At 46.4% G+C, this 16178-nt stretch overlaps 1 protein-coding gene across 1 annotated transcript in view; it reads left to right on the top strand.

Moving 5' to 3' along the window:
• LOC119465745 (uncharacterized) overlaps positions 1-16178 on the top strand; it is an 80061-nt gene that overhangs the window by 49508 nt on the left and 14375 nt on the right. Inside the window, exons 16-17 of the mRNA XM_037726216.2 lie at positions 5563-5721; positions 15971-16140. Coding sequence (XP_037582144.2) covers positions 5563-5721; positions 15971-16140 — 329 coding nt within the window. The remainder of the gene's footprint in view (positions 1-5562; positions 5722-15970; positions 16141-16178) is intronic.

The following is a 16178-nucleotide window of genomic DNA, read 5'->3' on the forward strand; positions in this document are numbered from 1 at the left end:
CATCGAAATGCAGCCGCCGCGGCCGGGATTTGATCCCGCGAACCCGCGCTTAGCAGCGTAATGAAGAGACACTTTGACTATCACCACGATCCTGGTTCCATGATAGTGGCGTGAAAAGGGCTCGACTCAAAATCTGCCTTCACTGGTCCGTACATTTTGATAAAACAACTCAGCAATAAGGATTGTTGAATACCAAGTATTTAATGGACCAAGCGCTAGAATTGAAGAGGCATCCGTAGGAAATGTGCTACCATATTACCAGCATAGGGGCAACGTCAGCCGGCCGGCAAAGTGCAGTGACTCCCATCACTAGCTACGAGGGGACACCAGAAGAGCCCCAGGGCTCAGTCATCTCGCCAACATTATTCAACATCGCAATGATCGAGCTTTCCAAGGAGCTCGCCAAGATTCAAGGAATCAACCATACCATCTACGCAGATGACATCACCATCTGGTGCGCCGGCGGGAGCGACGGCCAAGTTGAGGACGCCATGGAGAGCGCCATCGATGCGACCGAGCGCTTCCTCCGCCCCACTGGGCTCAGATGTTCTACATCCAAGTCTGAGCTACTTCTCTACAAGAAAAGACCCAGAGGTGGTGGCCATCGTGATTGGAAACCGGCGTCCGAAAGCGAAATACGGCTTTTCACTGGTGACGGGTCCCCGGTGCCCAGAGTGGACTCGCTCCGAATATTGGGGATGTATATGGAATCTAACGGTGCCAATGGCACCGCGTTCAGAAGGATGCTCTCGGCCCCATCCGGAGGATCGCCAACGGACATCGGGGAATCAAGGAAGAAAATCTCATCCGCATTATACATGCTTTTGTGCTCTGCCACCTTTCATACTCGGTAGCCATGCATAATTGGCATGTTGCAGAGAGGAACATGTTAAATTCCCTCATCAGAAAGGTCTTCAAGCTCGCCCTCGGCTTACCTGTAAGCACTCACACCGAAAACCTGTTAAAGCTCGGAGTGCACAACACGCTCGAAGAAATAATCGAGGCACAAGAGCGCTCACAGCTGCTCAGGCTATCCGGCATCCCGGCGGGCCGCAAGATACTCGACGAGATGGGCCTCCACCCTATCGACCAGTGCCCCGATGCCATGCGGATTCCCAGCGACATCAGATCTCAACTGCACATCGCGCCCATTCCCCGCAATATGCACCCCGCACACAACGTTGGCAGACGTCGGGCCAGGGGTAGAGCTCTAACCGAACATGTCCGTAACAACCACATTGGGGCAAGCTTCCTGGATGCCGCGGCATATGTCCAACAAGAGGCGTTCGCCGTCTCCATCGTCGACTCTAATTCCATGATCACTTGCTCTGCTACGGTACGCACTTCTAAGATCTTGGTAGCCGAACAGGTTGCAATCGCGCTGGCTGTGCTCGATGGTCGCAGATAGGCAATATATAGCGATTCCAAGGCGGCCATTAAGGCCTACCAAACCTTGATGGTCTCCCCTCAAGCCCTTCGCATTCTCTAAAGCGTGAAAAGTATCTCTCCGCATTTTCTCATTTGGTTTCCCGCTCACTTGGGGTCGACTGAGGGCTCTCCCTCTAACCCTAACGAGAGCGCCCACGAGGCCGCGCGAGGACTCACTGACCGCGCTGCCTCCGCAGTCCCCCTAACCCGCGGGGAACCATTGCCCACGTATAATGAGATCACCAAGAATTACTATCTGTCAAGACGGGTATTCCCCCTCCCACACCCTGCCTTATGCAGGGCGCGGGCGGTGACCCTTCGACTTTTACAAGCCCATGCATATCCTAACCTTGCGGTTCTTCACGCTATATACCCTGAAAGGTATACCAGTGCGGACTGCCCTGCCTGTGGACTAACGGCAACATTGAACCATGTGTTGTGAGAGTGTGAAGCCATCGGCTCCGCCTTCAGCAGGTGGGCTGCGCCTTTGGGCAGCCCCGAACTCAACGACCAAACCCTGGCCGTCCAGAGTGCCCGCGATCGCGCCGTCAAGCTCGGCTTGGCGGTCCCTACGTGGGACTAGCCGGGTGGCGCGCGGTCTGCCCTGCGTCTTCTCTGGACCTAAATAAAGTTATTTCACTCACTCGCTCACTCACTCCCTCACTCACTCACTCACTCACTCACTCACACCAGAAGAGAAGAGGAAGTTCAAAGAATAATGCAGCAATAAACCATAGCAGTTGCTTTGTCTACATATAAACTTTACTTGTCATAAAATGTAATATACATTTATTTATTTATTTATTTATTTATTTATTTATTTATTTATTTATTTATTTATTTATTTATTTATTTATTTATTTATTATTTATTTATTTATTTATTTATTTATTATTTATTTATTGTGTCACGGGGCAACAATCAGTGAAATATAACGGATTCATATACAAAGACTATTAACACAGTAGGGAATCCAAGGTGGTGGAAGAGAGACATTAGCAACGTTCGGCCGATCGTCTTCTTCCTCCACGTCATGGAAGTGACTCTTAAGAAATGAGCCACCTGCTGGGAAGAGCGCCGTCTCGGTGCGCATTGTTGTTGTTGAAATGCTTTTATTTTAAAAGCGAACCGCTCTTTTCCTATACCATCGCGTGGTTTCGCCTGAGTCGGTGGGTCGGTTGCTGGTCGGGCTCTCGTCGAGTAGATTTCTCCTCACATTTAAAAAACAATAACTTATTGAAGAGAGACCGCATCCGACGGCGAAATTCAAACCTCGGCCTCCAAGCGCTGAAGCCCAATGCTCTTACCATTATGCCGCAGTCGCACGTTTATTTCTCGTGAGCCAATCCACGCGAGATGGTTACCACGTATTGATTATGATGATGATTTCCATACTATGACATATACCCACAACGGGTAATTGGCCAAGAAGCGGCACGGTACATTTAAAATAACCAAGAAGAAATTACGAAATACAAGCCAATATAAGATTTGTCACATTGGGTAGCACGGGTGAGCGAAAGCACGTGCGGGCGCCCGAGTCCTTCACGCCAAAGACGCAGCAATGGAACGTGCAAATTTACAGCATTTCATGCACTGGTTTACGAAAGCTTCACTTGACATAGATTCAAACATGTGCATTGGGTCTGCATATTTTTTTTCTGGTTACGACCACCAGCCTTGACTGCTGTCATACGTGGTAGAAGAGGTATGAAAAATTGGAATGGGCTGAAGGAAAGCACCGTCAGAAATACGTGATCAAGTCTCCCTCCCGTAGCCTTATTAGAGACTGAGCTGGCTGAAAAGTGCATGGTTTGAGCCGGGAGACATGAACGAAGTTAGTGCGTGAAGCATTGTCCAGGCGGCACGATTTCATAGTTAAATTTTATCGTCGGTAACCTGCCATAAATTTTGTAAGGACCCGTGTAGTACGAAAGAGTTTGACGTAAAAGTTTGACGATAGAAGGTGACGTAAAACGAGGTGGTGCACCAGCATTGGTTGGCATAGGCACTCACGAGTACACGGACTCATATTCGCTCCACACTCACTTCATGGGCGGGTGATACAGCAATTGCGAGTGACGAAGGTTGTGATTGGACGTTCGTATGAACGCGAGGGAGTGCTAACGTGAGTACGAACGGGTGCCAGTAACGGCGAATTGTAATTGACGCGAGCATGAGCGTGAGGTGTGCCAATAAGTGACTATGACGCGAGTGAGTGTTGGTGAGCATGAGTGGGAAAGTGAGTGAGTGGCGACAAGTCTAAGTGAGTACACAGCCCGCGAAAATATGGTTGAGTAAGTATGCGTGAATACCTGCTTATTCTCCCGAACTATGTGCCCCAGTTACGGGAACCGTCGGAGATTCAGCGGCGGAAAGAACAGGCATTATTCTTCATGATTGCATCTTTTTTTCGGTGTGAAGCGCCATCTTGGTTGGACTATGCACAGAAACGCACTTCAACTGCAAAGACATTCGACTGCAGGTACGGAAGCAGCAGAAAGCGCTGCACTCGCAGTGTCAGAAGACTTGACTGAACGAGCCTTGAATACAGGGAATAGACGAGTGTTCACACCATGCATCACACTACAGGAATTTTGACGACATTCCCAGCGCTTAAGCAGCATTGGAGCATGTGGGGTATTTAATCGAATCTCTAGTTATTTGCAAGCAACTCAATGCAACTATTCCCTTCTGCACCATGTCCACTGCGTTACAATGTGGTAAGAGCATCACTGCATCCCACTCCACCGACAGACTCGACCGCAGCTGACCTCGAGGTGCAAACGAAACTGCTGCTCACGGCAGTGTAACAAAAGGAGTTATCTTTCACGAGACTAAAATGTGAGCGCCGTCATGGACACTTACGCTGACTCGAACCGGTGGAGCATGCAGGGACTGAGCTCTATGCAGTCAGACCGGTCGGCAGCCGTCAGCTCCGCCATGTCTGGAGAGTCCCCCGTTGGTCGTCATGCTCTCTTTAGTGCAATTGCTGAGGTCGTCCTCATCAGTGGATGGCAGAAATTCCTCGGGCTCGGGCAGTTCCGGGATTCACTGCTGCTGAGGTGTTGCCGCGTGAAGCAATGGCATGGGGCCGGCTCGGCGACAGATAAGTGACAGCTGCATGACTTCACCTTCTGGACAGGAACCCCGGCTGCAATATATTCGCAAGACACTGTTACCACTGATGGGGCTCGAACACAGCGCCTTGTGCCACAGGCGCCAAAAAATGCCTTTCCATGGGGTCCTCTATCAGACCTCTTAGCGGTTGGCTCTCACATCTCTCGGGAGTCAGCATCTTTCCTTCGACAGCGTTGCAGAAAAGCTTGCGCCGAAAGGAATCATGGGAGTTGTTTCCTTAACGGGCTCTTGGCTTGTACTGAGCCGCGTGGAAGGTAAAGAAGTCGCCAAAATGTGTGCTGAGGTCAGCGTCTGGAGGTATTGACAGCATCGTCTCGGTCCAAACTGTGGATGTATAGGGATCCCATTCTGATAATATGTGATTGCCATGAACAAGGACTGGCCGCAAATAGGCCCTTCATCCTCGATGGTAGCTCCCATGGAGACGGGACTATCTCATGGTTCAAGAAGAACCGCTCGATGGCCTGCTGTCCCATAGAGGGCATTGCTTCTTGCCGGCTGTGGCAGACTGGGCTCTTGCTGACTGATCTTTGCCGGCCACAAACCAGCCATCTGCTGAATTGGCCACCTGATCGAACGGCGCGATTCTGTTGTTTGGCGAATCCTCGATTGCAACATGAAAGGTGAGCAGAACGGCTGAGTGAGCTGCTCGGGCTGCACGTCGAAAGAGTTTGTGGTGCTGCGGCGGTGGCCACGAGGTGTCGTCAGCTGCGCCACCTCAGCTGATGCACTACTCCGACTGAGCGAGGAGGCAGGGCCATTTAGAGAGCAGCCACCATCTTTGCCGTAGACGTCAGCGTCAATGCTCCTGGTGCTACTGCGCACGAAAGACTGCCTAAAATCGGTCATTGGTACTGCTCAGGGAACACACTACAGCCTTTCCAATATGCTCAGTCTATCCGCTGTGCTTCGACTACGCACATAACAATGGGACTTGCAAATAGCGCAACGCATGTCAAGATGTCACTGCAACAGAAAGGCGCATGTTTTCAGTGACCAGGATGAGAGCGTCACATCTTTGTGGGGCGTTGGTGGCGTGCTCAGAGATAGGACGGGGAGCCGCAACTGTCCCATGACCGTGATGGAGTGGTTTGGCCGCGGCACCGGCGATGACATTAAAGATGCCGGGATGGCGCGACGGCGCATGGCAATGTGCGGGGTGATTATTCTTAAGTATTACGACATTTTTTTTTAAATCGCCTGGGGCAGATAGCACAATTCTTGTGTTTGAGCTGGATTATTCGAAGAGGCGGACATTACTAGCACGAGAAATCAAAACACATATTCAAATAATTACTGAAAATTCACCAATTAACTTCTTAATTAATTACTTTACACCACGTATGGCAATTTACGAATTGTAGCCGGTGAGATTGCAAGACGTATCCACTTGAAATGAATTTACAGAAATGGTTGGACACTTCTTGTTATTGTAACCCGCCATGGTTGCTTAGTATCTATGGTGTTGGGCTGCTAAGCACACGGTCGCGATATCGAATCCCGGCCACGGCGGCCGCATTCCGATGGGGGCGAAATGCGAAAACACCCGAGTACTTAGATTTGGTTGCACGTTAAGAAACCCCAGATGGTGCAAATTATTCCGGAGTTCTCCACAACGGCGTTTTGCTAACTCCAATTTACTGTACATTTTCTGTCCTATTATGTTATTTTTTGTGAAGGGAAGTCGAATCAAAGTGTAGCAGTTTTACAGTACACTTAAGCAGAAGGGTAAGAGGCAAAATGCCTGATGAGGTCCATCCCTCTACAAAGTCGTAGCATTTCACAGACAGCAGCAGCAAGACCCCCCACAACACAGCGAACATAAAAAACATAAAGAAGATAAAGCAGCGCCAGTTTCACATGAAGAAAACACGCATTGAATAACATCATGTAACACCTAATAGCAATTTCACTAAAATACGTACACTACTTTTATGTTGTAGCAACCACTCTGTAACGCTCTCTTGTAGGCGTGCCTCATAATCAGATCGTGGTTTTGGCACGTAAAACCCCATAGTTTCTTTTTCTTTCTTTTTTTCTTTTTTTATTGTACGTGGTAAGAAGAAAAACTTAAGTTTGCCTGTTCTTGCGATGATATAGGGAGCTAGTGCATGGCTTTGATCGCGTTGGATGCATCTGGTTCTTAATGGAGACAACTAAGACGTACGATCAAGTGCAAATTTGGTAAGAGGAAAGAAAGAAATTTCAGCCTAAATTCTGTTCTACGCACATCATGTGCATGAATGTCATTAGCTTTAATTAGTTCCCTAGGGGAGTCGGTGAGAGAAAACTTGCTATTGATAAACCTATCCACTTTGCTTTGGACATTGCTGATATTAGTGTGCGGGTTTCAAATAGAACACACATGCTCAAGTTTAGGTATCATAAGCCTGCCTGAATCTCTTCCTTCTAGTATTCGTCTTTTTGCAAGCGATTCCGTCATCTATCGCGCCATTCATAATTCAACAGATAATCAACCTTACAGCATGACCTGGCGAAAACTGAGTGAGTGGTGCCAGAACTGGTTGATGATGTTAGACGAGAGTAAAACACTGCTTTTTTTTTAGTGGTACGAGCATCGAGTGACACTCCGGTTCACCTGCTGAGACGACCAGAGACAAAATTCAGAAAAAATAGAAACAAATATTACAGTACAAAATTCATGCGTTTCATTATAGATATGATATCGCAGCATAACTTTAGTTACAAGTTTAGTTACTGAAGTGTACGGAATGATTATAATTATTAGCTGAGACGACCAGGGACGAAATTCAAAATAAATATTAAAAATTGAATAAATAGTACATTACAAAATTAACGGGTTTCATTATAGATATGACATCATAGCATACGTTTAGTTACAAGTTGAGTTACTGAAGTGTCTGGAATAATTAGAACTAATTAGCTGAGACGACCGGGGACGAGATTCAAAATAAATCAGAAAAAATTCAGAGCCCTTCCACTACTGTGAAGATGGAAGCCAGCGAAGCTGTGACTATGGTGGGTCTGCTGTAGTGAATATTCCTATAGCGAATTTATATATTATCATTATTCATTATATTGAGCGTCTTTGGAATGTTCATCAAAGAGCAAGGACACCGGCGTCTTGTTTTCGCCCGGCGCGATGACCAAGAAATGCGTTTGCTGCGCCAAGTCCGCCCCATGGTCATAGACTAGCGTATGAGCCACAGTGTTCATAGCGGCGGCACACTGCACGGCATCATCAGGATCGTGTGAGATCTCTCCCGCTCCTGCTCTCGGCGGCTGACACCGACGTATCAAACGCGGGTATGAGCCACACGTGATTTCTTTCCTACCTTCCTTCTTTCTCTCTCTTTCTTTCTCTCATGAAAATCATCGTTCACATAACAACCATACGCACTTCAACGCCGCCCTGATGTCTCCGTTTTAATAGGATCGTTATACCCTATCGTCACGTAGAACCTCCATCTTGAGTGGTATTTGAGGTATAATAATTTAATTATTATTAATTAATAATGAATAAATAAAAACAGCATTTCATAGGGTACGTTTTCACCTCCAGAGGTTATTTCCTTGTGATATTAAGCGCTAACAGAACGAAAAAAAAAGTTCTTGCGAGATTGGTTGCGGTTCAGGCATTATCGCAACTTCTTATTTCCTGCGCAATCCTTTTTTGTTTTCTCCTTCTAAGAAACTTAATAGAATAGTGCATATCACGAAGTGTACCTCATAGGCGCACCTCGCTAAGGATATCTGCCGCCTTCTACTGCGTTTCTCTTCCCTTGTAACATGTTATGCGACTCTAACGCACAACCGATTAACTGCTCTTCGCTTCAAATATCAGCAAGGTTTGGGAGCAGGCCAGTTGGTAATCCGTGAGTAGAGTAGAAGCGCGAAATGTATACAGGGGACAGCGAACGTTTGTCTTTGTCTGGTTCCGTGTTCCCTTTGTCGATTTCGCACTTCAACTGCTACCAAACTTGTTCCTCTCAATATACTTCAGATATTCGATCATAAAAAGCACCATCGAACACGTTGATGCTCCACGTAGCTTTTTTTTTTTTCTGCAGCGCGCAAGGAAGGCTTTCTAGGAAAGGCAAAAGATAACTGGAAAGTCAATGCCTTTCGTCACAGTTTTGCGTTTCTCTGTTATAGCCGGTGCTCTGTCATTGGGAATTACCGCAACTCAATCATTTTCAATCCGATGGCATTTCAACCAATGTCACACGGATGCGAGTATAGCTTTGGATGTTTTTCTTGTTACGAGCAAGCGGTCGGGCACCTTTCATGTTGCGCGAACCCTGCTAGAGCCAGACGAAAAACCTTGTGCCCACACAACCCACCCAAGTGCTTGTGCTGCTTGTACCCATCCGAGAAACCGATGAGTATACAATGATTGGGATTGAACGGGGCACATCTGGCCGCTGAGTCAGGTGCCCTGCGAGTCATTATGCGAATATAGTTTATAATACAAAAAAGAACAAAAAATTGAGGCCCGTATTCACAAAAAATATTGCGGCAGCACCCATCTCACGATGAAAGTCGACGTTAATGCGATTAACAGTGAAGCAATGTATCGACACATCGTAAAGCTGAATTCTTCACTTCTGTGTAGCGGTTTCGTTTGGTTTGGTTTGGTGCCTATAGAAATAGCACAACCCAGTACGGGGGATTGGCCATGAATGGGGCGGCAGTGGGAAGAAAAATGAAGGATACATAAATGGGATTTTCTTACTTAAGAATGATATAATAAATTAATTCTAATCGTTAATATTAATTTTCATGTGTAGCGGACTTCTTCAGTTTTCTGTAACCGACATCTTCTTCACTTCTTGTGGCTCAATGCTGCTTGCTCAACGCACGATCTGGTCCCATTCTGTTCACTTCACTTCTTTCTCCACACACGGATGCTCTTTGCGGTGTCATTTTCACTTCTCTGTCGCTGACTTCTTTCATCTTGTGTTGCCGACTTTTGCACCTTTTACCTCTTGTTCTGCTTGTCTATCTGGGCACCTACCTATAGTGGCACGTATCCATTCTGGAGGATTGGCCAATGATGTTCACATACCGAGGTTCACCTGCCCAGTTGCACATAGCCAATGGTTCAATTTCTCTATTCGGGCACATACACAGTGGCATATGCCCAGTGCCCCAAGTTGGCGGGAAAGAGGTTAGATGCCTACGAGTAAGTCAAAAGTGTGTGAAGTTCTCAAAGAATGCTAATCACATTAAAGAGTACTGATGCTAGGGCACTTCGTAAGAGTCCAGTCTTGATGACGGGCATATTAAAGAAGACGACCGGCCACTAAAAATACAGCACTTACAAACTAAAGTTTTGTGGATTCCTCCCCTGGGCAACTATTAAAAAGCTCTTTGTTTGTAAGTGTTCTTCGCCATTGACCATTAGCCTTCGCTAAGGACATGTAAAGCTTTACGATTGGCTGAAATTTCATCTTACGAAGGACCATATGTCAATATGGTCCCTGTTGTTCACGCTTACTTGTTCTTCCGACACCCAAAATTTGTTAGTCTATTCCATGCCGTGCTTTTTTTCTTTGTCCGTGTGTTTGTGCAATGGTTTTCATGATGCAATCGTACCAACTCGCCCAGCTTGCTCCGCTTCTTCTATAGATAAAGAGCTTCAGATAGCGCATCCAGTGGGTAAAGGACAGATTATATAGTGTTGGATGTCGAAACTAGAAAAAGTATAGCAAAAGTAAGGTCCCTCGCATTGCCCGTCATCCCCACCGAAAATCAAGCGGTCGTGGTTAGGTTATATTACACATTATAAGGCCTGGGTTCGAACTCACTCTTCACATCAAATTCCAAGCGTACAAACAGGAGCACCCCGATACCATACAGGAGCCAGTTTGGGCCAGGCAACCCCAATATCAAGGACTCCATCTGGGACGCAAGGCCCAAAACACCACAGCGAGCCTCCGTCACCTTTTTCTGAGACTGTCCAGCATACGTGCGCTGGAGAGCCTGACAGTCATCTGCTGCGAGGACTATACACCACTCGCAGAAGCCACGAAGCCACAAAGGTGGCGCTGGTGCTCCTCTACTACGGCATAGATGCATAGGCATAGGCATAGGATGCAAAGGCATAGATGACGATTTCGTGGAGCTGCTGAGGGAGATATATAGAGACAACCAAGTACAAGTGGTATGGGAAGGTAGAAAAGGAAATGAAATGGTGGGAATTCACCAAGGATTGAAGCAAGGATGCCCTCTGTCACCATTGTTGTTCACGCTTTACGTCAAGGGTATAGAAGGACGACTGGAAAACAGCGAATTAGGTTTTGATTTATCTTAGATGAGTACGGCATAGATGCATAGGCATAGGCATAGGATGCAAAGGCATAGATGACGATTTCGTGGAGCTGCTGAGGGAGATATATAGAGACAACCAAATACAAGTGGTATGGGAAGGTAGAAAAGGAAATGAAATGGTGGGAATTCACCAAGGATTGAAGCAAGGATGCCCTCTGTCACCATTGTTGTTCACGCTTTACGTCAAGGGTATAGAAAGACGACTGGAAAACAGCGAATTAGGTTTTGATTTATCTTAGATGCGTAACGGACAAATGGTGCAACAGAAGGTCCTCGGACTGATGTACGCAGACGACATTGTGCTACTAGCGGACAATAAAAAAGATTTACAGATACTTGCGAATATCTGTGGGAATGCAGCGACAAATCTAGGCCTTAAGTTTAGCACAGAGAAATCAGGAATTATGATCTTTAATGAACACACGAGTAACTTCGTGGTGTCAATTCAAAAGCAAGTAATACCCATAGTGAAGCAATATAAGTACCTCGGCGTACACATAAACGAAGGAAAGAATTACTCAAACAACCATCAAGATAATCTGAAGATAAAGGGGAAGCGGAATGCAGCAATAATGAAACACAGAGCACTGTGGGGCCACAATAAGTATGAGGTGGTGCGTCTAATCTGAAAAGGAGTAATGGTGCCAGCGCTAACATTCGCAAATGCCATTATATGCTTAAAATCGGATATATTGGCGGGTTTAGAAGTTAACCAAAGATCAGTAGGCCGGTTGGCTTTGGGAGCCTACGGTAATACCACAAATGAGGCAGTGCAGGGTGACATGGGTTGGGCCTCTTTTGAAGTCAGAGAAGCACAGAGCAAAATTAGTTTTGAAGAAAGGCTCAGGAACATGGATGAAAATAAATGGGCAGCTAAAGTGCACAAGTATCTCTACATGAAAAGCGTAGACACATAATGGAGGAAGAGGTCAAGGAAGTTGGCAACCAAGTACAGGATAATCGAAACTGCAAATAGACAACCAGGAGTCATCAGAAAGAAAGTGAGAGAAATAGAGACCGTGAATTGGATGCAAAGAATGGAAACAAAAAGGACAATGGAGATTTACAAGAATGAGAAGAAAGAAATTAGAAGGGAAAATCTGTACGATAACACAAAGGGCAGTGCCTTGCTATTTGAGGCTCGAGCCGGTTGCCTAAGGACGAAAACATATCGGAACAAATATTCGGAACTAGATGACACATGTGCATGCTGCATGTAAAGATCCAGAAACCACTCAGCACATCCTGATGGAATGCGACGGGATCCACCCAGCGAGAACCGTAGGTAACGTGCAACTCCCAGAAGCGCTTGGTTTCAAAGTGGAAGGAAACATAAACAGATCAGCCGTAGAGATCAGCAAGAGACGATTGGAGTACTGGTGGAAAAAAAAGCAGGGAAAAGATGGATACGACCTGATCTCTTAAAATCACAGGCAGCGGCACAAGGTAAATTTTAAAAAAAGAAAAATAATAATGAGAGGCATACAAAAATGCTAGATAAAGAACATGTATAGTATACCTGATTAAATCAAGCAGGCTAGGTGACTATTTGTCGCCGCCCCGTTTCAAAGGGGATGCCAATAAATCATCATCATCATCATCATCATACGCTCAGCAGGCTGGTGCTCGCCCTCACATAAGAGAAGAGCAGTGCTGGCGGATCCTCCTTTTCTCACTTCATAACCCACCTCTCTTTCTCGAAAAAAATAATTTCTTAAATTATTACCACCCGTCCTTGTTTCTAGTATGATGCGAGCTTCAATTTGAAATAATGATACGGCAAGTGAAAACTGAGCTGACGGCAAAGTTCAAAAAGTAACCATGAAAGGAAGCACAGCCTCCATTCCTCGTTACTAGAGCACGGGAACTCTCCCTCCCATTTTTGGCAACTGAGGGCCGCTGGTCTGATACAAAGTGCATGTGTCGCTTCCCAGCATGCGCTGCCAAACGGAAGGGCCTCCGCTACTTGTGTGTCTTGCTTTCAATTGCTTCCCGTAGCTGTCGCTTATGAGTTAGCATACATGGTATATTGGAAGGGAGCGCTCATCACTGGCTAGGCAGCCACACGAAGGCACTGTCTTAACGCAGTGCATGTGCCATTTTTTATTCACCGCTGCGGCTATCACGTTTGCCGGGCTTGCGCGTGTGGCAACGCATGCAAGGCAAATGGTGCATGATCGAAAACAGGGCAGTCTCGAACCAGAGGCGCATTCGGCAGTACTTAGGCACTGACGCACACCAGAGCACATCGCTCTCGTGCTCTTGGAAAGTGCGCTGGGAGCTGTACAAAAGAACGTTTACGAAAAAAAAAAATGCGACAGATTTTGCAGCAACAAGACGCGTCACTCGTGTTAGAATAGATGCAAAGGTCAGAAAAACTACACGCATAGAACAGAAAAGGTCTCCCAAGAAGGACCATAGACATCGCTAACATTATTACTATGGTTCCGGCGGTTTATGAGGAGAGTGAAAAATCTCTTGGAACATCATGTTGCAGTTTTGACGATTGTAAAACTCATTAATAACAAAATACCAAATGATAAAATACAAAATTTCGACACATAGCCACAATCGTCCATGTACGGTCTCACCGACAACACGTCCCGTTGTGCGCAACGGCGCACTATTGGGATTTCGAGTCATCATAATTGAGGTGACGTTCTTGCCTAATGTGATAAACTCTAAAACAAACTGTAATTTGTGTGATTGAACCTGGGCCGTTATTTAATCTACACCAGATATCAGGCAAACAAGGGCTGAATTCGAAAGTTGTTATCACGTGAGAACAGCTGATATTTCGCAACTCCAATGCGCTTCATTTGTGTGTGTGTGGTGTGTGTGTGTGTGTGTGTGTGTGTGTGTGTGTGTGCGTGCGTGCGTGCGTGCGTGCGTGCGTGCGTGCGTGCGTGCGTGCGTGCGTGCGTGTGTGTGTGTGTGTGTGTGTGTGTGTGTGTGTGTGTGTGTGTGTGTGTGTGTGTGTGTGTGTGTGTGTGTGTGTGTGTGTGTGTGTGTGTGTGTGTGTGTGTGTGTGTGTGTGTGTGTGTGTGTGTGTGTGTGTGTGTGTGTGTGTGTGTGTGTGTGTGTGTGTGTGTGTGTGTTTTGTTATCGTGATTGGTCAGCACGAGGAAGATGGCTAATCACTAGTCACTTCGGAATGTTAACTAACTTGTGAACAATGGTAACATAAAGTCAGCCTCAACTTTCACAGCACTGAACCTTTTTTTTTTTTTTTCTGTCTAGACTGAGGTTGAGAATTATCCTAAACGCAGCATACATCGCAGGCTGCGCGTAGTAAAACTAAATGAATAATGAAAACTGAAGCAAATTGCATTGTGTCTATGTAAGGCTGCATATCGCAGTACACACGGAAATTTTCAGCTTTATCTCGCCTCTTCCTTTACTTTATTATCGCTTACGGTGCCCGCACAGCCTTAGAGCTGTCCATTTAACAGTGCGGCCGGTCACGAAACAGCTATTCCATTGAAATTTTCACCTAAGTGAGCATCCTTACGGCTCTCTATGCCACATCAGTTACGCTAAATACCGAACAATCGAATGTACAATATAAAATGGGCAGCGCAAGCACAGAATGCGCACGGTCCTGCGAGGAGAGCAGAACTCTCAGGTAAGCTCCTGCGCATTGCCGAGCCTTTGGCGATGTCGCGGTTCTGCTGATTTCAGTTGTATTTGTGCTATTAGTAAGGTAAATTATGTAGACTCCCAAAGCAACTCGCAAGCTATGAGAGAAGCCGTAGTTAAGGGCTCTGGGTTCATTTCGGCAACGTGAATTGCTTTAACATGCACCCAAATCACGGTAAACGAGCATCTTTGCGTTTCACCCTCATCGGAATGGGACCGCCGCGGTCCGGCACCGAACTCGCGACCTTGTTCTCAGCAGCAGGACACCGTAGCCTCTGAATGGCCGCAGTGGACGTATTTGCAATATAGAGTTGCAAAGCTTATACAGCCGCTACGCATTACGGTTGTTTTTCACTCGGCATAAGCCACCACGCAAAATACATGATAGATGGTGCGCTTGTATGACTTGATAGTCAACCCTCACTAGAATTTGTCCCAGAAAATTTAAAGAAAAAGAAAGCGGTAGCAGGTATTTTTAACACGATCTCGTGGCTTACACAGTCTACGCTAACCAAGCGCCTTTGACTCCACTCTTTCGTTCGAATATTTCGCACTTATCGATGACGCTTGATCAATGTGTATTACGTTTCTGTGCCTGCTAATTCAGGACTCCCAGCTTCGATGATCTGGCATGTAAACCACACGACATGCAAATTATACTTGATGCAACTTGTTTTCTGTGTGACGGGAGAGTCAGATAATACCTAGTAAATGTAGCGGCCGCACAAAACAAATAGGGGTCAGGAAAATGGAACTGGGGAGTGGATGGGAATGGATGATTACATATCCATCAGAACTGATCGTGAAAAACAGCATAACTGAACTGAGTGAAGAAGCGACAGGCAGAGCACTGATCTATTATAAATATACGTTTTTGGAGCACATGATGGTGTACATAGCTGTACATGCATGTGCGCATTCCGTTTCTTGTGCGTATTCAGATTTATTGTTTGTATTTTATATACCCTTGTATTACGTGTATTTGACTCCTAGCACCCCACCTCCCTCCTTCCTAAGCTATGCCTTTAATGTTTAGGGTGAATGCCTTTAGACAAAGAAAGCTTCGCTTTAAAAAGTTTAGGGGAGAACAGGGCGCAGTTCAAGCATTAAGAAAAGTGGACTTGTCTTCTTCAAGGTCCTTCTATGTGGTCTGCAAGGTCCCTCTTGAAGACCACGTAGTCTTTTTATTCTTGATACAGAGCTGATGACGAAGGGAGACTCTCCTATTGAAACTTCTCAGCGCGGGAGTGAACACCCACCCTTCTTTACTACTGGCTCTCAAGGGGAGCTAATGATTATCTGCAAATCTTAAACCTGGCTGAAACGAGGTTTGATCTATGAACTGTCCATTACAGTGTGGTCTGCTGTAACTTCTCATCCCTCGGCCACCAGGCGGTTAATCCTAAGCGCGTCCCGCGTGCAGATCCCTGCCCCCGTTGTAACACAGAGAGGCCCAGGAAAGGAGCACCATGGACACCAGCGACGAGGCAATTCTCGACATGCTGCGGCAGCGAATGCTCGCCAACAACGACTTCCTCCAGTACATGGAGATTGTCATCGAGAGCCTCCGCTCCGGGGCAGAGTTCGATCGCATGCCGCGCCTCATGGCGCACACAGGTACTGCACCGCGATGCTCGTGAATGAATGAAAATACA

Source organism: Dermacentor silvarum, chromosome 1 (assembly GCF_013339745.2).
Source record: "Dermacentor silvarum isolate Dsil-2018 chromosome 1, BIME_Dsil_1.4, whole genome shotgun sequence".
Classification (NCBI taxonomy): Eukaryota; Metazoa; Arthropoda; class Arachnida; order Ixodida; family Ixodidae; genus Dermacentor; species Dermacentor silvarum.